Source organism: Leopardus geoffroyi, chromosome D1, assembly GCF_018350155.1.
Source record: "Leopardus geoffroyi isolate Oge1 chromosome D1, O.geoffroyi_Oge1_pat1.0, whole genome shotgun sequence".
In the NCBI taxonomy this organism is placed as follows: domain Eukaryota; kingdom Metazoa; phylum Chordata; class Mammalia; order Carnivora; family Felidae; genus Leopardus; species Leopardus geoffroyi.
Window position 1 is genome coordinate 108,891,090 of NC_059329.1, and position 27,519 is coordinate 108,918,608.

General features: G+C 58.2%; 2 protein-coding genes and 1 long non-coding RNA gene across 6 annotated transcripts; 1 reads left to right on the forward strand and 2 right to left on the reverse strand.

The window, feature by feature from the left end:
* The first annotated feature begins 172 nt into the window (after positions 1-172).
* SIPA1 (signal-induced proliferation-associated 1) lies at positions 173-11,873 on the forward strand. Of its 4 annotated transcripts, none has more exons than XM_045486774.1 (16): positions 173-301; positions 2,623-3,383; positions 4,056-4,183; positions 4,269-4,445; positions 6,478-6,652; positions 7,359-7,462; positions 7,720-7,877; positions 7,958-8,567; positions 8,890-9,164; positions 10,081-10,302; positions 10,407-10,518; positions 10,612-10,720; positions 10,834-10,935; positions 11,010-11,085; positions 11,308-11,386; positions 11,481-11,873. In XM_045486774.1, the coding sequence occupies exons 2-16, from the start codon at positions 2,711-2,713 to the stop codon at positions 11,625-11,627; spliced, it is 3,147 nt and encodes a 1,048-aa protein (XP_045342730.1). In that variant the 5' UTR covers positions 173-301; positions 2,623-2,710; the 3' UTR covers positions 11,628-11,873. The 4 variants fall into 4 exon arrangements, with proteins under 4 accessions (XP_045342730.1, XP_045342731.1, XP_045342728.1 ...); XM_045486775.1 differs by having other exon boundaries at positions 11,031-11,085; XM_045486772.1 differs by having other exon boundaries at positions 10,407-10,720.
* Positions 9,744-13,013, reverse strand: LOC123602299. The gene is made up of 3 exons (XR_006714440.1): positions 12,438-13,013; positions 11,124-11,203; positions 9,744-9,914 (listed from the first exon to the last, which is right to left on the reverse strand). It is a non-coding gene; the product is annotated as an uncharacterized LOC123602299 (long non-coding RNA).
* A 683-nt stretch (positions 13,014-13,696) lies between these two features.
* Positions 13,697-22,748, reverse strand: RELA (RELA proto-oncogene, NF-kB subunit). The gene is made up of 11 exons (XM_045486778.1): positions 22,353-22,748; positions 21,696-21,722; positions 21,442-21,593; positions 21,144-21,292; positions 20,384-20,475; positions 19,888-20,019; positions 18,947-19,051; positions 18,513-18,725; positions 16,033-16,113; positions 15,869-15,943; positions 13,697-15,120 (listed from the first exon to the last, which is right to left on the reverse strand). Exons 1-11 carry the CDS (start codon positions 22,357-22,359, stop codon positions 14,486-14,488), a joined length of 1,668 nt encoding a protein of 555 aa, XP_045342734.1. The 5' UTR covers positions 22,360-22,748; the 3' UTR covers positions 13,697-14,485.
* Between the last annotated feature and the right edge of the window lie 4,771 nt (positions 22,749-27,519).

The following is a 27,519-nucleotide window of genomic DNA, read 5'->3' on the forward strand; positions in this document are numbered from 1 at the left end:
CTCTAGGAATCCTGTAGCCCTCGGAGTTGGTCTGGACGGCAGGTACACTTCAGCGTTTCTCGGCGGAGGCTGGAGGCCCCGCAGCGCTCGGACTGCGCGCCCGCCTTGCAGACGCCTGGCCAGTCCCCGCCCGCGGTGCTTCCCGCCGGCCCAGGCTGCTCCCAGGCCGGCCCCGCCCGCTCCACGGCGGCCCCGCCCCCCGGCACGGCCCCGCCCCCAGGCGGAGCCAGCGCCCTAGCGCTAACGGGAGAGGCAGCGGAACCTCAGCGCGGGAGGCGGCCACCAGGCGGGAGCCCTAGAGGTACCGGCGGGAGCGGGGCAGTGGAAGCACCGAGGTCGGGCCAGACAGGGGAAAAGGTGGCTTGGCGTGGGCCTGGGTGGTGTGTGTGTGGAAGGGGGGTCTTCGCCGCGTTCGCCGCCTGCACCCTCCTAACCTCCGTCCGGGCTCCAGCTCCAGTCCCGAATCAGTACGTCCAGTCCCCTGCCTCCGGCCGGCGGCCCCCACTCTGCTCTGCGTGATGGCCCGACCCGTCCAGTGTGTCGGCGACTGGATGCGGCGGCCCCCGACTCCTCTGGGCGGCGCTGGCGACTGCCCCTGCTGCCGGCTGTGTGAGGGGCTCCCCCTGTTCTGGGGCTCCCCTTGTCTCGGGGCGGCCTCCTCCTCAGCCTTTGCGCACCGTCCCCCAGTCTCGGGCCTGGCCTGGGAGGAAACATCTGTCGCCCCCTTGGCAGCAGAAATGGGGTCGTGACCTCCAGATGTGCTGGGAAGCGTCCAGGGCCTCCTCCTGGGGCAGCCAGGCCTTCCGGATCTGTGGGGGCGGGGCCGGCCCCCTCCCCCCAAGTGACACAGGCTGCGAGGAATGTCCCGGCCTCAATGGACCCTGTGTGAAGCTGCCGGGTGGGGGGCAGAGCCCAAGAACACCCCCCAAGGCAAGGCTAGAGCCCAGCACTGGGCCAGAGCGAGAGGCACCCCATGGGCTGTGCACAGACACGTACACAGAGCTCAGCCCACGCGGAGCAGGGGCTTACACGGCTCCCCTCTCTCGTGTCCCCTCCCACTCCAACACACACTTCACAACCCAGGCCCAAGACCAGGGCCTGCATCATCACCACACATGGTCAGCTTCACACTCTTCAACCTCCTTTCAGGCTCCCAGTGGTGTTGGGAAAGGGCAGAAGGTTAACCCCATTTTAGAGATGAGGGAACAGAGGCTCACGGGTGAGGTCAGAGGTTGTCCTAGGAGAAACTAAGGGAGGAGGCACCCCGAGCATGGTGGCCTACCCTTGCTTTGTCTTAGAGCTTAAGCTGAGGGGTGCACAGAGCCCTGGCCCCCACCCCGGCCACACACAGTGTCACCGGAGGATGCCCAAAGCCCTACCAGCAGTCGCCTGTGTTCCTAGTGGAGGGTCCCACATCCCTGTCCTGCTTGCCCACACCAACCTGAGTTCACCTGGGGTGGCTTCCCTCACCTTCTCACACTACCCTTGGCACCTGCCCCTGGCCTCGACACGTTTCCGCATTTAGCAGGTCCCTGGGACCTTGGGTATCTCAGTCTTACATCCCGTGAGACCTCGAGCCTCAGCCCAACACCCCCCGCCCGCTCACCCCACACCTACACACACAGGGACGGGAGTGGGCAGGTACCGTGCTGTCTAGGCCCTGGAGATTGACAGAGCCAGGTTCAAATCCTTGCTGTAACATGGAATTACTTCAGGCAAGAGCATCCCCTTCTCTGGATCTGTTTGACCATCTGTCACATGGGGTTCAGACCTCCCTGTCAGCATCAGTGAGGCCAGGTAGGCAGCCGTCCCGTGGGTCCCAGTTCCAGCAAAGGGGTTCCGTCAGTGTGACTCCTTCCCCTGCCCCCAGGCATGGCCACAGTAGGCTGCAGAGAGTGAGCCTGGGCCTGTCCTTCGGGCCAGGGGGATGGGTCCCATGACTGAGCTGGTGTGACCCCAGCACCTTCCTCAGGATATGGTGCTGGGCAGGGGGCTGGGCGCAGAGTTGGGGCCACTTCCTGTACTGAAGGAAGTACTCTTGTCGTTTCTGTTGCCCTCCCAGTGCCCCCCAGGAACCTCTGTGTCCTTGAGGTATTGAGGCCATGAGGGCCAGGGCATCGAGACCCAGCTTCTGGGTGCTCGGCTCCTCCGGGACCCTGAAGGAAGTGGGAGGGGCAGGGAGGAAGGTCTCTGGGGACAGGACGTCCTCCCTTTGTCAAGTGGGTAAGACCCAGACATCAGCGGCCCCATGGGTTTCCCGTCCCAGTGAAGACGAATCATCTGTCTCGCTGGGCCAGGACTTGGTGGGGACCCTGATTCTGGGCCCAGGCCAGAGCCACGGTGTGTGCTGTAGGAACTGACCGCCCCAGGGCTGCCCGGACTCCAAGACCCTCAGGGCCAAGGCCCAGACAGCCCGGCCCCTGGCCCTGCCCCTCACTTAGCTGGAGGAGGGGGCTGGAAACCTCAGCCTAGGGCAGACGAGGAAGTGGCCAGGAAAGCGGAAGAGGCTTTGATGGTCGCGGAGGGGGGCCGGAAGCCAACCCGCGTGGTGGAGGGCCAGGCTGGGGGCCCGGGTTCCTGTTTTCTCCCCAGGCCCCACTGAACAGCCCCCTCCTCCCTCAGGGCAGGAACTGGCCTGCCGCCCGGGCACCAACCACCCGTGCCTGCCAATGCGACCCGGCCCCCGGAGAGCCAGGCCCACATCACGCCCATGTGGGCCGGTGGCGTGGGGAGCCCTCGGCGGGGCCCGGCCCCTGCGCCCACCGATGACCTCTTCGCTCGGAAGCTGCGCCAGCCGGCCCGGCCCCCGCTGACACCGCACACCTTCGAGCCAAGACCAGCCCGGGGCCCGCTCCTGCGCAGCGGCAGCGATGCCGGCGAGGCCCGGCCCCCCACACCGGCCAGCCCTCGCGCCCGGGCCCACAGCCACGAGGAGGCCAGCCGCCCTGCCGCGACCCCTACCCGGCTCTTCACTGACCCCCTGGCACTGCTGGGGCTCCCGGCCGAGGAGCCGGAGCCCGCCTTCCCGCCGGTGCCTGAGCCCCACTGGTTCGCCCACTATGACGTGCAGAGTCTGCTCTTTGACTGGGTTCCGAGGCCACGGGGGACGGGCGGCCACGCAGAGGCTGGCTCTGGGACTCCGGCCTCCGCTGAGGACCTGTCCACCAGCTCGGACCTGCTGCTCGAAGCGCCTGGCTTCGTGAGTGAGCTCGGGGGTGAGGGCGAGCTGGGCCTGGGTGGACCGGCGTCCCCACCCGTGCCCCCTGCACTGCCCAACGCGGCCGTGTCCATCCTGGAGGAGCCGCAGAACCGAACTTCGGCCTACAGCCTGGAGCACGCAGACCTGGGTGCTGGCTACTACCGCAAGTACTTCTACGGCAAAGGTAAGGGGAGGGCTGGGCAGCAGGCCCTGTCACCTGACCAGCACACGGTAGGGCTCAGGAGTTGTCATTTCCCTGTCGAGTTTCCGGCAGGCTGCGTAAAGGGTCAGGGTCTGCCTCTGGGGCCAAGGCTGCCCTGCAGGGCCTAGCTTTAACCACCTGAGGCCTTCTAACCACCTTTAACCAGCTTTAACCACCTGAGGCCTTCTGCCTCCATCGATTCATCCTACCCCTCCGGGCTGGGGAGAGAATTTCTATCAACACTTCTGTGAGGTGAAGAGTGAGGTGTGAAAACCTCTGCACCTGGGATCCTCGTTCTCATCAGTTCCCAGAACGGAGGGCCCCAGACGTCCTGCAGCAGAAGATGGGCGGATGTGGCTGGGGGGCCAGCAGGATCTAGGCCTGGAAGGGAGCGGGCATTGGCCCCCTGGGTCTGGGGCAGGTGTGAGGTGTGCTGAGCCGCCCAGGGGGCGGGGCAGAGGGCCAAACACGGATAGGGATTTGGCCTGGTAGAACGGGGGCGGGGCTGCGGAGGGAGCGGGCCTTAGTCTAGGGTCCCCACTAGGTGAGGGGATGGGGCGTGGGGGGGGGTGGATTTAGTGATGGGCGTGGTCGAGCGGGGGGGGGGGGGGGCCGGTCATCCACCGACTGGCCCTCCCCCGCACCCCCCTCCAGAACACCAGAACTTCTTCGGACTGGACGAGGTGCTGGGCCCGGTGGCAGTGAGCCTGCGGCGGGAGGAGAAGGAAGGCAGCGGAGGAGGCACTCTGCACAGCTACCGCGTCATCGTGCGGACCACACAGGTGGGCCGAGGTCATGGGACCCGAGCGCGCTTTGCCTCCTCGAAAGCCTGTATGGATTCTGAGCGCCCCTCTGTCCCCTCCTCAGCTCCGGACCCTCCGCGGCACCATCTCGGAGGATGCGCTGCCGCCGGGGCCCCCGCGGGGTCTGTCTCCGAGGAAGCTTCTGGAGCACGTGGCGCCGCGGCTGAGCCCAACCTGCCTGCGCTTGGGCTCAGCCTCACCGAAGGTGCCCCGCACGCTGCTCACACTGGACGAGCAAGTGGTGAGTGGCCGGTGTCCCCGCGCAGCCCCTACAGCTAGACCTGGTCTGAACCCAGTCTGCTCAGCTCCCAGCCGCCTAGCCCTGACCCTGATCCTGGGCTGGACGGTGACCCCAAGAGAGCTGGCTTTTCAGAGGGGGCAGCACAGGTCATCCAGAGCCTTGCCTCTCAAAGTATAACCCGTAGACCAGCAGCATCCACGCCATCTGGGAGCTTGTTAGAAGCTCCTGTCCCACCGCATCAGAGCCTGTACTTTCAGAAGATCGCAAGTTAATTGCCATGTACATTTCAGTTGAGAAACACTGGTCTGACCCCTTGCTCCCCTTCCTGCAAGTCCCTCTCCTTCCCTGTCACTTTGCCCTGCAAGGTGCTGCTTAGTCTCCTCTCAGTGTGGGGTGCTCACTCCTTCCTGGGGCTGCCTGTTCCACTGTGGGACAGATCAAGCCAGTGGGAGTCCTTCCCGACCCTGTGCTGAAAGCTGCCCACTGGCTCCGATTCTCCTCCTCTGTGTCATTCGGTCTGTCAGCCATTCAACAAACATTTTCTCACAACTTGATGCTGGGCCCCGGACTGGACACTTGGGGACATGTCCAGACCAGGTGCTGTCCTGGAGTAGCTCACAGCCAGTGGGGAGAGAGAGAGAGAGAGAGACTCACAGTTAATCGTGGAGCAGTGAAAGAGGAATATTGAAGGCTCCATGGGGCGCCAAGGGTAGTCTTGACGGCCCTTCCTTGGCTTGGGGTTTAGTATTATCATGGTGGAAATGTAAGGGCTTGGCTCAGGAAGAACAGGTGTCTTCTAGACAGAAGAAACAACTTGCGTGAAGGCTTAGTGACTGAGGGCAGGTCACACTGGGGTCCTATAGGCAGTTCTGTGTGGCAGGAGTAGCACTTGGGGGGAAGGGGGATGGGGAAGGCTTGTATTCGGGAAGGCTTGCATTTGGTCCTGGGGGCACTGGGGAGCCATGGAAGGTATGAAAGGTAGAGCAGCCTTCAGGTGGCAGTGTGGAGGCCAGACTGGAGGGGCAGGGAGGCCAGGCCAGAGGCTGTTGTAGTCATCCAAGCCAGACCTGATGGTGATGATGGCAGAGGTGAAGAGGAGATGACAGTCCAGGGGTAGGTGGGTGGGATGGGAGCGGCACAGTGAGGGGGGTGAGGTGCCAAGTGGGGGGAAGGACACTTGGACAGCCGGAGAAACGGGTCTGGAGCTCAGAAGAAAGGTCTGAGCTGGAGGCAGAGACTGGAGTCTCTTCCCGTGGAGATGGTTGCGACCGTCACCGAGGGCAGAGACCGTGGGCGGAGAAGAGGCCCAGGCCGGAGACAGTGGGGTCGTTAGGGTTTCAGGTAAAGTGAAGTTCCAGTTGTCCCAGGCGCCCACCATGGAGACAGTGTGCCAGGGTAAGGCACGCCCATGGGCTGAAGGAGCCGCAGGGATTTGGAGCTGGGGTGGAAGCGGGGCTACAGGAGTCAGGAGTGATGAAATTGAAGTGGGGACTGAGTGTAGACAAGCTTCTCGTGAAGAAAGGAGGCTGGAGCCCGAGGGGCCAGAGCACCTTGAGCTGTGCACGGTTAACCCCGGATGGAAAGGAGCCGGGAGCAGCGTGAGCGGAGGGGGTGCAGGGCTCAAGGCCTCCAGAGGCTGGGCTGGGGATGCCTGGGATTCGAGGGAGGGGAGGACAGGCTAGCCTTGAGATAAGGAGGATGACAATGTGAACGTTCACAGAGATGGAGCGAGCGCACCGTGGGCCGGGTCCTTTCCACGAATCACCTCGTCTGTGGTCACATGAGAACCACCCCCCTCCTGGTCCCTTCCCACCTGTGACTTCCTCTACCCGCCTAAGCACTGGGTGGGGTGGGGGGAGGGGGCGGGACAGACCAAACCCACTTATAGGCAGAAACACAGAGGTGGCTTAGCGAGGGAGGTGCTCAGGGCCGCTCGCAGAGACAGCGCAGCCCCCAGCCCATTGCCCAAGACCCGGTGGGCGCAGGGCCCGAGAGACTGAGGCCTGGGCCCTCTGCCTGTGCTGCCCCGCAGCTGAGCTTCCAGCGCAAGGTGGGCATCCTGTACTGCCGCGCCGGCCAGGGCTCGGAGGAGGAGATGTACAACAACCAGGAGGCAGGACCCGCCTTCACGCAGTTCCTCACCCTGCTGGGCGACGTGGTGCGGCTCAAAGGCTTTGAGAGCTACAGGGCCCAGCTGGACACCAAAAGTGAGGCCCCGGGGCTGGGAGTGGGGGCGGACCGGTGCTGAGGGGCAGATGGCCTTGGTGAGAGCCCCCTGGCTTGTCACCGCTCCCCCTGTAGTGTCCTGGGTCTGAGGCCCGGGTCGAAGAGTTCTTTGGGCAGGTTGAGGACGTGGGTCAGGGGCCACGCTGGCCAGGCAAGCCACGGGCTGGAAGGAAGGACTAGGATGGTCCCCCAAGGCCCTGATGCCCTACTGCCTGAGCTGGAGCCACGCGGGCTGGCAGGCACCGCTCCCTCCGTCAAACACACATATTCCCCCAGCCCTGCTTCCTCGGGAATGCCCCTGCCTCCCGGGTTGGAAGGGCCCCAGGGCCGCTGGCGGAGCACCTCTGGCCTCCTTCCACTCTCAGCTGCTCCATACATGCTGGTGCCTGGGCCAAATCTGTCCTCTCCTGGGACATCCACCTCCGCCCCCCTCAGAGCAGGCCACTCCTCACTGAGGTCCTCGTTCTATCTCCGCACGCCCACGCCGAGCCTAGGCTGGAGGCTGGAGCCTGTGGGGGAAGGGGCAGGGAGCAGCCACAGGTGAAGCCATGACTTCGTGACCTGGTGGCATGACGGGTGGTCCGCCTGCTGGTTGGGGGGCACAGGAGCTCGAGACCGCAAGCAGGGATGCCAAGTTCGAGCCGATCCCTCTTGCTCTCCCCCGTGTCCCCGAACCCCTGGCCACAGCGGATTCCACAGGCACACACTCCCTGTATACCACGTACCAGGACCACGAGATCATGTTCCACGTGTCCACGATGCTGCCTTACACCCCCAATAACCAGCAGCAGGTGTGAAGAGCTATGACGGGGCTGGGGGATGGCCACGGGCTTCTGGGGAACCATGGAGGGGGGTCACGTGGGCGGTGGCATTCGAACCTTGACCTGAGATCTCTCGAGGCCTAAACAACCCTCCCCAAAGACAATCACCCCAGACCTTCCCCAGGGGCAGGTGGGGGAGCCCCTGGTGCCCAGCCTCCGCCCTGCCAGAATTAGGAGGGACTTGGGCAGACAGGTCCGGGTTACATCTCCTGCCATCTAACTCCCAGCTCCTTCGGAAACGCCACATTGGCAACGACATCGTGACCATCGTGTTCCAGGAACCTGGCAGCAAGCCCTTCTGCCCCGCCACCATCCGCTCGCACTTTCAGCACATCTTCCTGGTGGTGCGGGCTCATGCACCCTGCACGCCACACACCTCCTACAGGTGGGTGCCTGGGTGGTCCCAGTTCTGCCACCGCCACGGGCCCTCCCAGTGGCCCCTAACTACCGCCTCCCTCCCCTCAGGGTGGCCGTGAGCCGCACCCAGGACACCCCTGCCTTTGGGCCGTCTCTGCCCCAGGGCGGAGGCCCCTTCCCGGCCAACGCCGACTTCCGCGCCTTCCTGCTGGCCAAGGCGCTCAATGGCGAGCAGGCAGCAGGCCACGCACGCCAGTTCCACGCCATGGCCACGCGCACGCGTCAGCAGTACCTGCAGGACTTGGCCACCAACGAGGTGACCACTACGTCGCTGGACTCGGCCTCGCGCTTTGGCCTGCCCTCCCTGGGCGGGAGGCGAAGGGCGCCCCCTCGGGGCCCGGGCTCCGAGCTGCAGGCGGCGGGGGCGCTGGTGTGGGCGGTGCGCGCGGCGCCCGGAGCGCGGGGCGCCGCGGGGGCCGAGGCCCGTGCTCCCGACGACGCCGAGGTGCCCTGCCTGCTGGGCATCTCCGCTGAGACGCTGGTGCTGGTGGCGCCGCGCGACGGCCGCGTGGTCTTCAACTGCGCCTGTCGCGACGTGCTCGCCTGGACCTTCTCCGAGCAGCGGCTCGACCTGTACCACGGCCGCGGGGAGGCGATCACGCTGCGGTTCGACGGGCCCCCCGGCCATGCCGTAGGCGAGGTGGTGGCGCGTCTGCAGGTGAGGCCCGGGAGTAAGGCAACTCGCCGCCGGGTCCCTCCCCACCTCGGGGGGCGGAGCGGGCTGTGGAATCCCTCGCTCCCGCCGCCTCTCCCGCGAAAGGGGAAATTGGGGGTTGGGGTCAAACCCTGCCCTGGCGCTTGGCAGAGCTGGAACAGGGGCGGGGAGGTCGTCGGGCAGGTGACTTCCGGTCTCTGAGCCTCAGGTCCTCATCTGCCGGGGTGTAGGGGTGCGGGGGTGTGGGGTAGGCGGTCTGGGCGGCCTGGGTCCTGGACTGGAGCTGGCGCAGTGCCCGCCCTGCTCACGCCCCGCCCCGCCCCAGCTGGTGAGCCGAGGCTGCGAGACCCTCGAGCTGGCGCTGCCCCGCGAAGGCCAAGGCCGCCTGGGCTTCGAGGTGGACGCCGAGGGATTCATCACGCACGTGGAGCGCTTCACGTTCGCGGAGACAACGGGGCTGAGGCCAGGGGCGCGCCTGCTGCGCGTGTGCGGCCAGCCGCTGCCCAGGCTGGGCCCGGAGGCCGCTGCCCAGCTGCTGCGCTCGGCGCCCAAGGTCTGCGTCACCGTCCTGCCCCCCGACGAGAGCGGCCGGCCCCGCAGGTCAGGGCCTGGATGCGGGGAGGTGGGAAGACCTGGCAGCTGGCCACCGCGGAGCCTGTGCCTCCCGTGTCGCCATTAGCATTCTCCCAAGAATACCCTGGGGAGGGCTCTCCTCCAGAGAATCCCACGTTTCTTAATCTCTCTGAGTCGCAGGTGCAGAGTGAAGCCAAGATCCAATAGCAGCCCCATCTTTTAAAAAGTGTCATCCACAGACGCATACATGCAACCGGCCACTTACCGGCTTAAGCCAGGATATGCAAACTTTTCCCCCAAAGGGCCAGACAGTAAATATTTAGGTTTTCTGGGCCACCTGGTCTCTGCTACAGCTACTCAACTGTGCTGTAGCACAAAAGCATCCGTAGAGGACACATGAATGAATTCGTTTTCTTTGTTCCACTAAACCTTTATTTGTGGACACTGAAATTTGAATTTTATTGATTTTCATGTGTCATGAAATGTTCTTTTGATTTCTGCCAACTATTTAAAAATGTAAAAACCATTCTTGGCTCACAGGAGTAGGAAAACAGGCACATCTGCTAAAACAGAAAAAAAAAAAAAAAAAAAAAAAAAGGCGCAGGCTGGATTTGGCTCCCAGGCAGGAGGTTTTAGATCTCTACCCCGGGTGACTTACTTGTGTCGTTACTTAAATCCTCACAGCGGGCTGTGAATTGGTACAGTTTACCCATTTCGCAGACGGAGAAACGGGTGTTCAGAGTGATTTGCCCAGGATACACAGGGGCAGCACTGGGTCTGGAAAAAATGGCCAGTAGTCAGGCAAACAGTTTTCGTTGTCGTTAGGGTGTTTGGAGAGCTCTCCTCCTGGAAGTGAGCCTCGGGCACAGCCGGGAGTGGGGCTGGAGATGCGGGACACCGGGGACAGGGTGTTCCTGCCTGACGCCTCCCGTTCTCCCGCCAGGAGCTTTTCGGAGCTGTACACGCTGTCTCTGCAGGAGCCCAGCCGGCGGGGGGCCCCAGAGCCCGTGCAGGATGAGGCCCCCGGGGCGGCGACCCTGCAGCCCACCACGCAGCAGTTGCTACAAGCGTGCCTGCTGGAGGGTGGCAGTTCCACGGGGCCTGGGGATCTGGCTGAAGAGAGGACCGAGTTCCTGCACAGTCAGGACTCACCGTCAGCCCGCAGGTGCTCCCTCTCGTCCAGCCCAGTGAAGTCGGACAGCCGCGGTCTGTGAGAGCAGGGGCCCTGGGGTGCAGCTTCTCTCGCTGAACTGTCTCTGCTCTCCCCAGCTCCCTGTCAGACGAGGCCCCGGTCCTTCCTAACACCACCCCGGACCTCCTCTTGGCCGCCACGGCCAAGCCGTCAGCACCCAGTGCTGGCCGGGAGACACCACCCACCCGGGTGAGCAAAAACAAGACTCGAGCCCAAAGGGCGGTGGTGGGCACAGTGGGGAGGGTGGACGTCACTGCATCCGTACCCATTAACACCCCTCAGGATGGGCCAGGCAGCCCCAGTGGTTGTGAGGACAGGGGCGACCCGGCCCCAGAGCTGAGGGCCTCCTTCCTGCCACGAACCTTGTCTCTGAGGAACTCCATCAGCAAAAGTGAGTCTGGAGCAAGGTGTGGGTCATGGGTGGGGTCGGGGGGGGGGGGTGCGGGCAGAAGAGGGGCTGGCTTGGGCTCTCCCTGGGCTGAGCCCACCTCCCTGTGCCCACAGTCATGTCAGAGGCGGGCAGCGAGACCCTGGAAGACGAGTGGCAGTCCATCTCAGAGATCGCCTCCACCTGCAACACCATCCTGGAGTCACTGTCCCGGGAGGGTGAGGCCACCAGGGCGCCGGGGGTAGGAGCTAGGGTGGGGTGGGGATCTTTCTCCCTTTATCCTCCTGCCCAGATGGTCCCTCTGTCTCCACAGGACAGCCCATCCCAGAGAGCGGGGATGCCAAGGGAACTCCGAAGTCTGATGCTGAGTAAGCCTCCCCGTGCGGATCTAGCCCCTTCACTGTACCTGTGTGGCCTCCATACGTGCCCGTCCGCTAGAGTTAAGCGTTGTCCCGGGCAGGGCTCCGCGCTCACACCCACAGAAGTCTGAGAACACAGGGGTTGGGCCCATCTCATTTAAGCGGGCTGGGAGCCAGCCGGAGGTGCTGACACCTACCCTGGTCCCATGAACCTGTCCCCCACGTCCTCAGGCCAGAACCTGGGAACCTGTCGGAGAAGGTCTCTCACCTGGAGTCCATGCTCAGGAAGCTGCAGGAAGATCTGCAGAAGGTGACGACGGGGCGGATTGGGGGTCGGCGGGGAATTACAGGGCCGCCCTGGGAAAGGAGCCGCTGCTCTGACACCTGCCTCCCACCGGTCCCAGGAGAAGGCAGACAAGGCGGCCCTGGAGGAGGAGGTGCGGAGCCTGCGTCACAACAACCGGAGGCTGCAGGCCGAATCAGAGAGTGCAGCCACGCGCCTGCTCCTGGCCTCCAAGCAGCTGGGCTCACCTACTGCCGACCTGGACTGAGCCGTCTGGGCCAGCCTCAGCCTGGCTGTGGACCTGCTTGGAACTGCTCAGGTCCTTCAGGGTACCTGGGTCACAACGGGCCTGGGGCCCTCCTCAGGAACTCTCCCTGCGCACAGAGGCGCGTCTTAGCACTGCCCCCACTCCCCAGTCCATTATTTGGTGGTGAAGTTGCCCCTACCCCCCATCCCTGTTTGTAAATATTCTGTGGAGAAGAGGGGACTTTGGGGAGTAAAGAAGCCACTACTATTTGTGTCTGTGTGGGTGTTCATGACACGACCGGGGGGGGGGGGGGGTTGGGGGAAAATCGGTTTTGACACCCCAGAGGCTTCTGCCAAGTTCCCAGGACCAGTTAGAAGGACAGGCCTTGGGGACATTGGTTCAGGCCTAGGTCGGCACTCGCTGAGGGGTTCTCTTGAGGCTAGGCCACCCCTTGGTTTCTCTCCCACAAACATTTATTTGTTCTGTTGGGAAGCAGATGGCCACGCCCCACACTTACTCTGCTTTATCTGGGAGCCAGGCCCAGCCAGGCCCTTGCCCTGGAACCAAACCTGAGGGAGTGAGACCAGGGGCAGAGGAACAGAGGTGGGCCTGCAGGCGTGGGGGAGGAGTTTAGGGGTCAAGGAGAGAGGCTGATTATGCTCCGATGGAAAGTCCTTTTCCAGGCCCTGCCCTCCAGTGAAGGCCCCACTTCTCCTCTCTGTAGTCACCGAGCCTCCAAGACTGGAGCTCCCTCGACCCCTGGCAGGTGACTGCAAGACACTGGGAAGGCCAAGGGAGAGGCGTGGCCCGGGTAGGGGGACCAGGGCTCACTCGGTTCGTTCCCCTCGGGCCTCAGGCTGGGGCCACCGTACGCAGCTACGCCGTCTGCTTCCTCCGGTCAGGAGTCTTCTCACCTCCCTCCTCGGGCTCGCCCGGGCCCCGCCTCCGGGGCCGGGGTTCCACCGAACCCGGCCTCTCTGGGCGATGGGGTCGCGGGTTCGCAGGGGTCCTGACCTGGCGACCACACTCGGGTTCCGCCCCGGACGCGGACGCGCAGCTTGGCCTGGTCCCTGAGTGGCCCACCCTGCTTCGGGCCCCACCCCTGGCTCCGCCCGCTGGGCTAGAGGCTGGAACGCAAGCTTGGCTCTGCAGACGCTTTCCGATACCCCGACATTTTGCCGCTCTCCGGCGTCTTCCTCGCCGGCAGGCAGTCCACCACCGGAGTCTGCAGCCAGGGCCTACTGTCGTTCCCAGGGTACACGCTAGTTTTTGCAGCAAGCGCCACTGGTAACCCGCATACCTCTACCTTCACCCTCCCGCAGCCGTGCAGAGCACAGAACTTAGATGCCATCCGACTCAGGGCTGGGATTTCCCCGAAGCGCATTACAGGGCCGCCCCTCGCGGAATGCCGCCTGTGCGCGTGCGCACTTGAGAAGGCGGGGTCTTGCGGGCCCGAGCCTTCGCGAACACTGCCTTACTGCGCCTGCGTCGGGTCAAGCCGGAAGTACGTCCAGCTCCAGGCCTCTGGGCTGTGGCCTGGCTTTTGTTTAGGCTCTCGAGGCTGCAGATTTAAGATTTTTTTGGTCCTTACAGAACAGGATGTCAAAGCATAGACCTTTACCTAGCACCTCCCTTCCCCAACAGATGCGAACTCTCCCTCAACCACCCAAGAGATGAAATCCAAACCTCTCGGTCCAGCGTCCTTCATGTTTTTTATAGCCTGGCCCCATCCAACTTTTCCAACATTGTCTCTTTTACCCGGCTCACCTTCCAACGCTGGCTGGACCCTTTGCAAGACTGACCCTCCTCTGATCAAAGACCTGAAGCTGATTGCCCCTATGGCTTCTGTGAAGCTCTTCCTGAAACTACTCCATCCCCACAGCCACTGGGCCCTGCTGAGCTCACTGTGCTGGGACACCGCCCCTATTAGCTGCTTGCTTTCATCCACGGGCATTTCATTCCAAGGACATCCTCGGACTGCAGGCTTCTAGATGACAGTGTAACTATTCATCCAACTCTGTATTGCTAATGTCCAGCCTGACATGACCAGCAAAGAGTGTGCTGTTTGCTGAAAGAAGGGGAATCTCTGGCCAGCTTGGCAACAAATTTATTAGTTCAGAATAGAAAGAGCAAGAGTCCAACTGCTTTGATTTCTTCAGTAAAAACTGAGCCTCTTGATTGGAGAGCTGCCAGCCTGCCCTCCCCCCTACTCTCCAAACAACTAGCCCTACTTATTAAGGCACTTGAGGAAAGGGGGAACAGAGAGGTCTCAGACCGAACCTCCCAGGATCCCGGACAGGGCCAGTGCTGTCCCACCAGTTCCCTTACAGCCACAGCTGAGCAAGGAGAGCTGGCAGAGACCTCTGCGGGGCCAGAAGGCCAGGCCCTCAAATGCTGGTGTTAGTTCAAGGACAACGTGCCAGCACCACAGAGGGGCTGGTAACAGGCATTATTTTGGCACAAGATGTGAATGAATCCATCATGTGAAGACACTTGGTGATAAGGCTTTGTGGCCTCAAAGGCCACAGCTCCAGCCTGTCCCTCTCTCTAGGAGAGTATTAGAAGCTGGAAGGTAGGGATGGGGGCCCCCAGCATTCCCTGTAAAGAGAAGGGAGCGGAACATCAGGATAGGGGAAGAGTTTGAGTCCTCCCTGCTCCCCGCTTTCCAGAGAAGTTAATGCTTCTGCTTAAGCACCTCCAAAAAGAGAGAGAGATAGACACTGCCAGTAAAAGAATAAAATGCAACCCCCGGAAGACATCACCCAAAGAAGTTGGGGGCAGTTGGAGCACATCCCCCTCCCCGAATCCATATGTGCTTGCTTTGGGAGGGCTTCAATCCCCTGCAACCCAGTACCCCAGGCAGGGTAAGTGTCACCCCCTTAGGAGCTGATCTGACTCAGAAGGGCTGAGAAGTCCATGTCGGCAATAGAAGAGAAGTCTTCATCCCCTGAGAGGAGGCCATTGGGAAGCCCAGAGGCCCCCAGGGGAGCGGGAGCCGGGTCAGGGGGCCTCTGGGATCCCGTCATCAGGCGAGTTATTGACTCAGGGTATTCCATCAGCATGGGCTCAGCTGGGTGGGGGGCCACAGATACACCCTGGTTCAGCAGCTGCTGAAACTCAGAGTTGTCGACGGATGCCAGGTCTGTGAACACTGCTGGGTCGGCGCTGTTGCCAAGCAGGGCCCCCAGGTCTTCATCAGCGTCAAACTGCAGCTGCAGCAGGGCCTCCGTCAGCGTCCCTTCCCCAGCCTGGGTGGTCTTGGGAGCAGGCGGGACCACAGCCTGAGCAAGGCCTGGGGCTAAGATTGGGGCAGGGGCCGGGGCTGGGGCCGGGGCAGGGGCGGGGACAGGGGCAGGGGCCGGGACAGAGGCAGGCGCTGGGGCCAGGATTGGGGCAGGGGCTGGTGCCAAGGCAGGGGTCTGGCTTGGGATCTGCCCAGAAGGGAAGACCATGGGGGAGAACTCCTCGAAGTTGATGGTGCTGAGGGATGGCGTAAAGGGATAGGGCTGGGGAGCTGGGAGAGAGAGACAGAGTCGGGTCAGACAAGGCTGCAGAGACCCACCCTGTCACCTGTGCCCCAGCCCCTGTCAGTCGTGCTTAGGATCAGTCCCTAGGAGGAGATCCCTCCCTAGGAGGTCACGGCTAGCACCCTCACTCCTTCTTCCTCAGTCTGACCTGTTCGGTTCCATCCCCACATCCTCCTGTGGAGCCCTCCAGCCCGCAAAGCTCTCCCAGCCTTTTAGAGGAAGGGATGCTGTCAGAGATCAGCTGGTAAAACCCAAGCCACAGACCATGAGCCCAGTGAGCGCCTGGCGAGTCAAAGCCTGAAGCAGGGCACTTGGTCGCTCTTTTGTGAGCTACATACCAGCATGCACATTTTGCTGGAGGAGGTTTTGCTTCCCTAATTCAACTGAGAGCTGAGGGCGAAGACTGCATCTTTGAATGGTCTCCTGCGGCATCCAGTATGGGGTTTAGCTGACACAGTGGTTCTCAGACCACAACGTGCATTAATTCATGAGCTGGTTCCTGGGCCACGCTTCCAGAGCCTCTGGATTGCACAGGTCAGTGATGGGGCCGGGGAATGTGCATCTTCACTACCCCCCCAAATGACTCTGATGTGGGTAACTAGACCTTAAGCCTTGTGAGCCCCACAGACAGTAAGCTTCAGACACCCGCTGGTAAAGCTGACCCCCTCCAGCCCAGAGCCACAGGCTGAATAGAGTTGAGCCCACAGTTCTGGTGGGGCAACAGGAAATCCTTACCTGGCTTGGGGACGGCAGCTGAGCTTCGGGAAGGCACAGCAATGCGCCGGGGTGGAGGCCGGGGGTCGGTGGGTCCTGTGGGGCAAGGCTGGGTCAGTTCCTAGCCCCCAGGGTCTCCCCTCCCCTATCCACCACGTTCTAATTCTCTGCACTGCCCCTCTCACCATTGAAAGGACTCTTTTTCATGATGCTCTTGAAGGTCTCATATGTCCTTTTGCGTTTCTCCTCAATCCGGTGACGATCATCTAGAAAAGTAATGGGGAGAAGTGGGTCTTGCTCGTCTCAGCTGGATCCCCAGAGCCTTCAAAGGACCCGCAGGAGGAAGATGACGAGACCACCTTTCCGTAAGACCCTTTCTCCAAACATTGCCTGCCAATGAGAAGGGCCTCATGACACTGACACGCAATTCTGAGAGTGCCACAGCTTTCTGAGAAGGCCTTGGTCACTGAATCTGACCACCCCCCTCAAAGGCCATGTGGGTGCCTCCAAGTAGGGGTCATGCTCTGAGGGGACAGGAGCCCTCATGAAGCTGTCTCCAGCTTTTTCTCTTACCTGCATTACCCACGTCCTAGCTCACCTCCAGCCTTGATCCAGGCCTGGCCATGATCTTTGCACTCTGGGGCAGCATAACAGGCTTGCTAAAGACCAACAAGGACTTGTATTCTTATCTCTGATGGTTTGCTAGTTCAGTCTGGAGCCTCCAGGACTGCCTTTCTAAGTATTGGAGCACAAGGATAACTCCAAAGTACTCAACACCATCAGTCCAAAGCCAGCCTCATCATCTCACCTCAAAAACCTGGCTCTTGGGGCGCCTGGGTGGCGCAGTCGGTTAAGCGTCCGACTTCAGCCAGGTCACGATCTCGCGGTCCGTGAGTTCGAGCCCCGCGTCAGGCTCTGGGCTGATGGCTCAGAGCCTGGAGCCTGTTTCCGATTCTGTGTCTTTCTCTCTCTCTGCCCCTCCCCCGCTCATGCTCTGTCTCTCTCTGTCCCAAAAATAAATAAACGTTGAAAAAAAATTAAAAAAAAAAAAACCTGGTTCTTCCTTCTCCAGTGGCCCCTCACCACCTGTCTGCCCTGTCACCCCAACTAGAAACCTTGGAATCATCCTCAGCATCTTCCTTTCTCTCACTCTCCACCATCCACTAACACGACACACGTTTACCAACACCCACCATGTGCAGGCTCCATTCTAGCCACTGGGGGTATGGCTGTAAGCAGACAAAGGCTCCTCCTCCCCCCAAAGTGGGGACAGGGACACAACCACATACGAGTGACAGGAGCTCTAAGGAAGAGACACAGGCTGATGTAACAGAACCGGAAGTGAGGTTGGGGAGTCGAGCTTAGAGGTGGCCATGGAAACACCAGTGTGGGCCCATCATGTGGAGATCCAAGCATTCCAAGCAGAGGCAACAGCTGGAGCACAGGTCCCGAGGAGGGACTCAGCTTAGTGTGTGTCGGACAGAAGGGCCTGGGGGCGGAGGGCACCCAAGGGAGACAGCGGTGGAGGAGACTGTCTTCCTCTGCCATCGGCTCTGCAAGGTTCACACCACGTCTTCTCCTGGACCGGACTACGGCATCTTCCACAAGAGCCTCCCTGCCTGGAGCCTCTCCCTCTTGGATCCTCTATACATTCCTGCCAGAGTGAGCTTCCAGATCCACGCGTGTCCCTTCCTTCTTAAACCTTTGGTGGCTCCCCACTGTCTTTAGGATGAAATCTTGGATGAATGCCTGGAGTCTGACACTCGAGGCCCTCCTGCCAGCACCTGTTCAGTGCCCGCCGACAGCTCCCACAAGGCTGCCCCCAAATGCGATGGGCACCCTCCAACGCCCTTGCGCCTCCAGGTGTCTGTCCACCTACCTGGAGAATGTGCTTCTGGGGCCTTCTCCACCTTAAACCACTCCTGCCCCATGCAGCCATCTCCAGCTCTTTGCACGCACCTCCCTCTGTTTCACAGGTCTTTCTGTCACTTAAGAATCTGTCCTGCATGTTTGTCTTTCTCATGAGACTGAGCTTCTGGAGAGCAGGGAACACATCTCATTCGTCTTTGTGTTCGCAATACCTGGCACGGGCCCTGACACCACGTGGGTGTCAATAACTATTTGTGGAATGAACCGATGGCTGTTTCGGGGGTTGCTTTCCAAACTCTATTAGACTTCTCCTGGGACAGAAAACACTCTCAGGCTCGACGACGGGCTTTGGATCGAAGATCATTCTGGCTGTTCCTAATGTGGTCAGATGCCCGAAAGCCTTGACCAAATCATGGCTACGTGGGAGTGACGAGACACATTGCCCAGCAATAGGACCCTAGAGCCAGATGGCCTGAGTTTAAATACTAACTCTGCCACTCACTATCTATGTGACCTCAGGCAACTTAGACGCCATCTTCTACCTCAAAAAGCTCACGAGGGAACAAAATCAGGTAATTCACTGATACGCTTGGAATAGGAGCAAACATGTAAGGACTCAGTCAATCTCAGGGATCCTTACTACTAACTGAGGCAAGAAAGAGAATCTGATTCCTGTATAAATCCCTGCCCCGACTCCAGTTTTTGACCCACTACTACAGCCCCAGACATCTAGCCCTAGCCTCACGTCTGCTGGCTGGAGACGACAGTCCTGCTGCTTCCCTCCCCAGCTGTGTACCTGTGTCTGGCAAGTACTGAAATTCCATGGGCTCGCTGAGCTCCCGATCTGAAGGCCGCCGCAGCTGCATGGAGACACGCACGGGGGCCTGCAGGCTGGGGTCGGCATAGGGAGGTGTCCGGAACACAATGGCCACTTGTCGGTGTACGTCAGCTTGAGAAAAGGAGCCTCGGGCCTCCCAGCCTGGTCCCGTGAAATACACTTCAATGTCCTCTGCGGGAGATGGGGAGCAATGTGGGTCACCGTGCTCGACTCATACGGCTCGCTGCCCGCCCCCCCACAATCGCTGAGACTTGTTTCCCAAGATACATCACTCTGCTGCCCCCGAGGCATTAGGGGGAGTGTTTAAAGCCAGTCTCCTGACACTCACCATCTCCGCTCAGCATTGCCCCTCACCTCCTGTTCCAGAGTCCAGCCCTCTTCCTGGTGTGTACCTTTCTGCACCTTGTCACACAGCAGGAAGATCTCATCCCCCCCGAGGCAGCTCCCAGAGTTTCGGTTCACTCGGCAGATCTTGAGCTCGGCGGTGTTGGGGGCACCTGAGGGCGTGGGAATAAGGAAGGAAGCCCTGAACCGTCGCAGGTCTCCGGGGCTGGCCTGCAGGGGATGCAACATCCCTGTCCATCCCAGAGTCAAGGCTGTTCAGAGCTTGCGGACCACACCTCCGCAGCCAAGGCTGCACCGTTCCCAGGACCCCTCAGCCCAACGTATTCAGCAACTGTTTATCTACTGCGTGCCCAGCACTGTTCCACGCACTGAAAACACGACAAAACTTAATCATCTCTGCCCTCGTGGAGCTTATAGTCTGGGGGAACCAATCTGGTCACATACCCTCTTTTCCCATCAGACCCATGCACCCTTCAAGACCCAGTTTGCTTGGTAACAGACCCTTCCCTCCTGACCTCCACTTCATCCTGGTTTTCTGTCCTTGGGGCTCCAGAGCCCTTTTATTCCCATTCATCCTGCTGATTACTTGATTAAAGGCTGCAACTGATCAACATTGGCCCAAATCATCTGTGAACTTCCTATGAGATTTCATCATTGAATCACTACTCTGGTAACATCTTCTTGTTCCTGGGAGTTCATTTCCCGGAGTCGTTAGTACCGTTCCGGGCACACTATCCCCCCATCATGTAGTGGAAATGCCTGTCTCGCATAGACTCCCTGCCAGCCTAGAAGCGACACCTCACAGGCAGCTCCGGGTCTTCTTTGCCCTGTCCCCCCAGCCAGCACAGAGCTGGACACAGAAGAGGTGACAAATCCACAAGATGCCTGAACCAAGCGAAAGCTCCTCTCGCAGGCCATACCCAGCCAACCCCCTTCCTCCTCACAGGCCCATCCCCCTCTCCCTTCCACGGCTACCCCGGCCACTCACGGTTGTCAAAGATGGGATGCGAGAGGACAGGTGGCAAGCGGAGGGGCCTGCCTGCCGGGTCCCGCACTGTCACCTGGAAGCAGAGCCGCACCGCATTCAGGTCGTAGTCCCCACGCTGTTCTTCTATGGGAACTGCCACAAAAGCACATGGTCAGGAGATTGGGAGGCATGGCAGGGAATGAGGTGGGGCAGGGAGCTCTGGGCCAGGAGGGTTAGTTGAGGGTGTGTCAAACAGTAGGAGTCCTAAAGCAGGAGAGAGACAAGGTTCTAGACCCATCACTGACCTGTATGACCCTCATGGGACCCTGGATGTCATGTCCCCTCACTGGCTCCCAGTTTCCCCAATGGTAAAATGGGAGTGTGTACTGAATGGGCAGCAAGATTCCGTCTGCACTATGACTGTTGGCCAATGAGGGAGAGGTGCAGGGAAGGTGGCTTCAGAGGGGCGACAGAGGGTGGGGGTGCTTCAAGCAGGCCCAGGCTTTCGCCCCCTCACCTTGGAAGGGATTGTTGTTGGTCTGGATACGTTGACTGATGGCCTGCTCCAGGTCCCGCTTCTTTACACACTGGATCCCCAGGTTCTGGAAGCTGAGTCCCCCACCAGGCATCAGTCCCACGGTCTCTGCCCAGGCTGCCCCCCTCCCCCCACTCACGAGATCACCTCTGTGCTTTACCCCCTCGAATGGCTTCCTCCTGTGCTGCAAAGAAACCCCACTCCTTACTTTGGCCGAAAAGCACCTGTGCCCTGCGACCCGGCCCTGGCCACGGTCCCTGCTGGCTCCCTGCCCTCAGCCATAGTGGCTTCTTGTCTGTTCTCCAAACACGCCAAACTCACCCCCACTTTGAGGCCTTTGCATGTGTTCACTCTGCTTGGAATGTTCTTTCCATGCTTCTTTGCTCTTTCTCACTATTCAAGCCTTAAGTGAGAGGCCTTTCCTGACCTCCTGGCTCTCCTACCTCCCTCCCCTCCACCAGTAGATTATTCTTCCAACCTAACACTGTTTTATTTTCATCTGTGAAGTTATCTCAGGTGTTGAGGTGACTGGGGATCCAGCCCTAGCCCACAGAGCTCTTATCTACTTGACAGTGGAGATGCACAAACAGGTAACTCCAAGACCAAGGGAATCTGCTTGCAGAGCTGGGAGTGAGGAATTCGGTCTCTTGTCCAGACAGTAACAGCTACACAACTGCCTTGCCTCTTGTCCCCCCACCCCAACCCCACCCCCACCCCCACCCCCTGCTGGTCAGGAGCTCACCTGTGGATGCAGCGGTCTGGGCAGAGCTCAGCCTCATAGAAGCCATCCCGGCAGTCTTTTCCCACCAGCTCATGGGGGTGAGGCCGATGAGGGGGGTCCTTGGTGACCAATGAGATGCGAACTGTCCCTGGCCCAGTGTAGCCATTGATCTGTTCAAAGTACAGAGAACATCTAGAAACTCAGGAATTCCAGACCCAACTCCCAGACACTGTACCGGGACCCGGAAGCAAGCCTACCACAGTTCCTTCCTGCAAACCCTCTCTGTGCCCCCCACCCCACCGCTAACAGCCATGCTGACCTTGATGGTGGGGTGGGTCTTGGTGGTATCCGTGCTCCTCTCGCCGGGGATACTGCCCGCGGAGCGACCCTCGCACTTGTAGCGGAAGCGCATGCCCCGCTGCTTGGGCTGCTCGATGATCTCCACATAAGGGCCAGAGGCCTGGGCCGGCTCTGCGGCGGGGACACGGACCAGCCCCGGTCAGCCGGCTGCCCTCCTTGCCCCTAACCCTGGGGAGCTCCTCCCCAGTCACTGGGAAAGGCTGGTCCACTTACCAGTCGGGAAGATGAGGGGAAACAGGTCTGAAAGGGGAGGGAGACGAGGGTCAGCACAAGCCCACTTCCCATCCTTACCAGGGAGGGCCTGCTTCCCCACGGAGAGGAGATGGAGCCAGGCTCCCTCCCTCCGAAGGAGACTTTGTCAAGGCCTGTTCCCTGGGACCTGCGGGTGAAACTAAGGAGAAGGGGTAAAGAAGGCAGAAGCACCTGCTTCGCGAGGGAACCCTGGGTATAGCGTCCTCTCTTTACGGAGGGAAATGGAGTCGGGGCCTTTCCTACTTCCATAAGGAAAACTAAGGGAGGGCACTTCCCACACCTCATCCTGAGAGGAAACGGAGTCAGACACAGTCTCTCCCCTGACAAGGAAACCAAGTCGGAACTGCCCCCACGGCCCCGGGGTGAAACTGAGTCAAAGCTCACAGCCACCCCTCCCCCCTCCCCCGCCAGAGGATACTGAGTCAAGTCTCCGCCACCTAAAGGGGAAACTGAGTCAGACCCCTCCATGCCCGCCCCGCCCCGCGCCACCATCCGGCCGGCCGCTCCCTGCGCAGCGCCCGTCGGCGCAGGAAGGGGCGGAAGGCGGCGCGGGGGGCTCCCGTCGCCGTCCCGGAGACCCCGACGCGGCCACCCCGCGGGGTCAGAGGGTGCCCTCACCGTCCATGGCCAGGGTCCCGGGGGCGGGGCCGGGGTCGCAGCTGGGCCCGCAGCGCGCGCTACAGCCAAGCCATTCGCCAGAGGCGGAAATGCGCCGCGCGCGCCCGCCGCCGCGTCACTGCCGGGAATCCGGCCGCGCCTGCGCGCTGCTCCGCTCAGCCGCCGTCGCCGCCGCCGCGGCCGCCGCCACCCGCGCGGGGCCAGGCGCGCGCCGCGGTCAAGTCTGAGAGGCCGCGCGCGCCGCCGCCTCCGCCGCCGCCGCTGGAGTCTGGGAACCAGAGCGCGCCGCTCCGGGAACCAAGAGGCTGCTCGTCCCGACGCCACTCTCGAGGCTGGCGGGGCTGCTGGGCTGCCTCCCGGGTCCAGGCCCCGCCTGGAGGGCGGGCCCAGCGATTACTCACAATGTTTTTAGGGGATTTCGGGGCCCCCTCCCGCTGATCGGAGGAGTTGGGTGATGTCACCCGGGCCGGGTCTGGAGCCCAGCCAGGGCTGCTGGGCTGCGGCCGCCCGCCCTGCGCGGGGAAAGGCCCGGGCCTGCTTCGCCCGCAAAGGCCAGGTGGCTGATCTCCGCAAAGTTTCCTAATCGCCAAAGGTGCCTCTTGGTGGTGTCGCGGCAGAAGCACTTTTTAATTAGCCATTCACCCCAATCTAACAAAGCAGGGGCAAAGGGGAACTTCCGGACCTCTCCACCTGGCAGTGCTTGGACCGTGGGCTTCACGGAGCCTGCAGAACGCAAGGGGCGACCAGGACACCGCCGCATCTGCTCCCGCCGGCGAGGGCGGACCGAGGGCTAGTAGGTTTAAAGTTCATATGCGTTTATGGTTCGTTCACATTGTCAGCCCCAGGTCCCAGGCCCTCAGCGCCCCCCCCCCCACCCCCAGGGGCGATGGTAGGGCTGGAGGCGCCCAAGGGTAAATCTTCCGAGGAGCTTTGTCTTTATAGCCTGATGCCTGTGTCTTGGAAGGTCCCAGACCCCTGGGGCCACCTAAACCCGCAAAGTCCTGCACCCCCCTCCCCCGCCCATCTCCCCAGGGCCTACTGCTAGGGTCCAACCACCTGCTAAAGCAATTCCACTAATTAACCCTCCTGTGACCTCTCCGCGGAGGTATAGTCCCCAAGGCCAAGCTCAAGGCCTCTTTGTGGGGTGAGGGAGGAGGCTGGAGTATCCACCCCCCCAGGCTTTTTCCCCAAACGAAGATGCTCCAAGGCAGGCGGTAGATTCTTCCCCAGATGGAGAAAGACTGAACTCGTTCTAAATTAGGGAATCATGTGGGAATTGGAAAAGATTGGAAATTCTGACTTGCTTTCCCAGGCTCTGAAAAAACAGGAAGAGAAAAGTGAAAACAGTTAACCACCCCTCCCACTCATTTCAGTTTCTCCTGTTTTGGGCCCCGATTTGAAGAGTCAGCTCACTTTTGAGAAGGAGGCATTCAGGTCGACAGAAGTGATTACTTATAATCTTTGGTTAATGACACACAATCATTGATCCTTGCATGATCTTCTTTTTAAAATTCACATATATTGGGACACCTGGGTGGCGCAGTTGGTTAAACCTCCCACTTTTGATTTCAGCTCAGGTCATGATCTCAAGGGTTCATGGGGTTGAGCCCTGTGTAGGGCTCTGTGCTGGCAGCGAGGAGGCTGCTTGGGATTCTCTTTTTCTCTCTCTCTCTACTCCTCCCTTGCTCAAGCTTGTGCTCTCTCTCAAAATAGATAAATAAACTTAAAAAAAAATTGTTTTTAAAGATAGTCAGTCTTAAAAAAAGCTCTTAATGCATGGATTTAAACATATTTGATGCATTTTGATCTATTAATATTTGATCTATTGTTTTCCTTATTGAAGTTTAAAATTGTTCCATCTTTGGCCAGTGGAAAAATTTTCAATTTTGTTCTTCACTCTTTTTGACACGGTTCCGCAATTCTAGTGTCTAAGATCTGGAATTGGGAAGGTTTCTGAAGAGTCCTCATTCCTCCTAGTGGGAAATGGTATTTAGAGACCACAGCCTGAGTGCTAGGGGTACTTACTGATCCCTTACTGATCCCTTACTGTACTGGGTTAGTCATTGTAGATCTTTTCAATGAACAGTTAGGCTATATATATAATATAAAATGTATTAGGAGTTCATATTGATATCTCCTTTTTAAATTTAGGACTACAGGGTTTTAACTTAACCTCAATCATCTTACATATTTCTCCAGTGTTAGAAAAAAATCTCATTTCTCTTTTTACAGAAATAGAACAATTCATCCTTAAGTTCATATGCAGTCTCAAGGGACCCTGAATAGCCAAAACAATCTTGAAAAAGAAGAACAAAGTTGGAAGAGTAAGACTTCTTGATTTCAAAACTTACTACAAAAGAATACTAATCAAGCCCATGTGGTTCAGACATAGATTGATGAAATGGAATAGATAGAAAACAAACAAATAGAAAAACAAACTCTCACATATGTGGTTGAATGATTTTTGGTAAGAGTGCTAAGACTATTCAATGAGGAAAGGACAGTCTTTTTACCAAATGGTGAGGGGAAAACTGGATGTCCACCTTCAATAAATGACGCCGGACCCTTACCTTACTCTATATACAAAAATTAACTTAAAATAGATTGAAGACTTAAAGAGCCAAACCATAAAGCTCTTAGAAGAAAGCATAGTGGAGGCGGGGGGCTCACCTGGGTGGCTCAGTTGGTTAAACAACCGAGTCTCGATTTTGGCTCAGATCATGATCTCATGGTTTATAGGTTTGAGCCCCGTGTCCGGCTCTGTGCTGACAGCACAGAACTTGTTTGGGATTCTCTCTCTTCCTCTCTCTCTGCTCCTCCCCCCTCCCCAAGTTGTATGCTTCTACTTATATATAGAATTGTCAAATTCATAGAGACAGAAAGTAGAATAATGGTTACCAGTGGCTGGGGAAAGGAAGGAATGGGGAGTTAGTGTTTAATGGGGACAGAATTTATACTGGGGGTGGTGGAAAGATTCTGGAAATGGATGGTGGTGATGGTTGCAAAACAATGTAAGTATACTTAATGCCATGGAACTGTACACTTAAAATAGTTAAAATGGTAAACTTTATACGATGTATATTTTATCACAATAAATAAATAAAGGCATAAATAAATACCTCTGTTCTCAATGACATCGACCAATTACTCATTTGATGTATTTCACATTGTACACAAAACATTCTCAGAATAATAACACCAACTGCCACCAATAATGCGTGGAGTTATTGAAAATATAATATATTTTTGTAGTATTTGTCCTTAGGTTATATATAATTTGGGGTACATATCCATTATCAGGTTAAGGTAGCTCCTTTCTCGTTCTAGTTTACTAAGAAAGTGTATGGTAAGTAGGTGTTGATTTTTTTTTCTTTATAAAAGTTTTTGTTTATTTATTTTGAAAGAGAGAGAGAGCAGGGGAGGCGCAGAGAGATAGAGAATTCAGAGCAGGTTCCGCGCTGTCAGCACAGAGCCTGATGCCGGGCTCGAACCCAGAGCCACGAGATCATGACCTGAGCCGAAATCAAGAGTCAGATGCTTAACTGACTGAGCCACCCAGGCACCCTCATTTTTTTTTCAAATGTTTTTCCACATCTATAGCGAAGAGCAGATGATTTTTCTCCTTTATCTGTTAATGTAGAGTATGATGTGGGCTTCCTGATAGGAAACAGTCCTGTGTTCTTGGGATAAAACTAGCTTGGTCATCAGTGTGTTACATTGCTGACTTGATTCACTGATAAATGAGGAGGGGGTTTTGCAACTATATTTGTAAATGAAATTGCTGTCATTTTCCTTCCCCCCCGCCCCCCGGCTTCGTGTAATTTTGGTATCAAAATTGTACCAGCCTCAGAAAGATTGGAGGAAGAATCTCCCCTTTTCTATTCACTTGAGGAGTCTGTTTAAGTTTGGAATGATTTCTTCCTTGAACAATTGGTAAAACTCACCAGGGAAACTGACTGTGGCTGTTGTTTTCTCGGTAGATTTTATTTAATTATTTTAACCTTTTAATTATGAACATTTTCACATACATTCAGTATTAGAGAGAATGGCATAGTTAACCCCCACATACCCATCCTTCAGCTTACATAAGTTATTAACTTTCCTGGGGTTTTTTTTTTTTTTTTGCTCCATTTTAGGGAGTATTTAAAAGCAACCATTACATTAACTCATAAGTACAGAATTATGTATGTCTACATGTAAGGATTTCTTTTTTATTTTTTTATATATTTATTAATTTTTTTTTTAAATGTTGATTTACTTTTGAGAGAAAGAGAGAGAGCATAAGTGGAGGAGGGGCAGAGAGAAGGAGACACAGAATCTAAAGCAGGCCTCCAGGCTCTGAGCTGTCAGCACAGAGCCTGATGAGGGGCTCAAACTCATGGACCACAAGATCATGACCTGAGCTGAAATCGGACACTTAACCGACTGAGCCACCCAGCCTGGAGCCTGCTTTGAACTCTGTGTCTCCCTCTCTATCTGCCCCCCACCCTGACCCTGCACCCCCACCTCCCCCACCCCCTGCTCGTGCTGTCTCTCAAAAATAAATAAAAATGTTTTAAAAAATAAAAGGTCTTTGAACAGATTTCCTGCTGTTGAACTCTTAATTTTTTTTTTTTTAATTTTTAATTTTTTGTTTTTCAACGTTTATTTATTTTTGGGACAGAGAGAGACAGAGCATGAACGGGGGAGGGGCAGAGAGAGAGGGAGACACAGAATCGGAAACAGGCTCCAGGCTCTGAGCCATCAGCCCAGAGCCTGACGCGGGGCTCGAACTCACGGACCGCGAGATCGTGACCTGGCTGAAGTCGGACGCTTAACCGACTGCGCCACCCAGGCGCCCCATTTTAATTTTTGATTATATGCAAATACATTCATTCTACCCTCATTTTTTTTTTAAGGTGTTTATTTATTTTTGAGAGAGAGAAGTCAGGGAGGAGCAGAGAGAGAGGAAGACACAGAATCCAAAGCAGGCTCCAGGCTCTGAGCTGTCAGTACAGAGCCCTACACGGGACTCAAACTCACGAACCATGAGATCATGACCTGAGCCGAAGTTGGACACTTAACCGACTGAGCCCCCCAGGCACCTCTCTACCCTTGTTCTTGAAAGATAATTTTGGTAAGCACACAATTCTAACTTGGTTATTTTCTCTCAGTGCTTTGCAGCTAT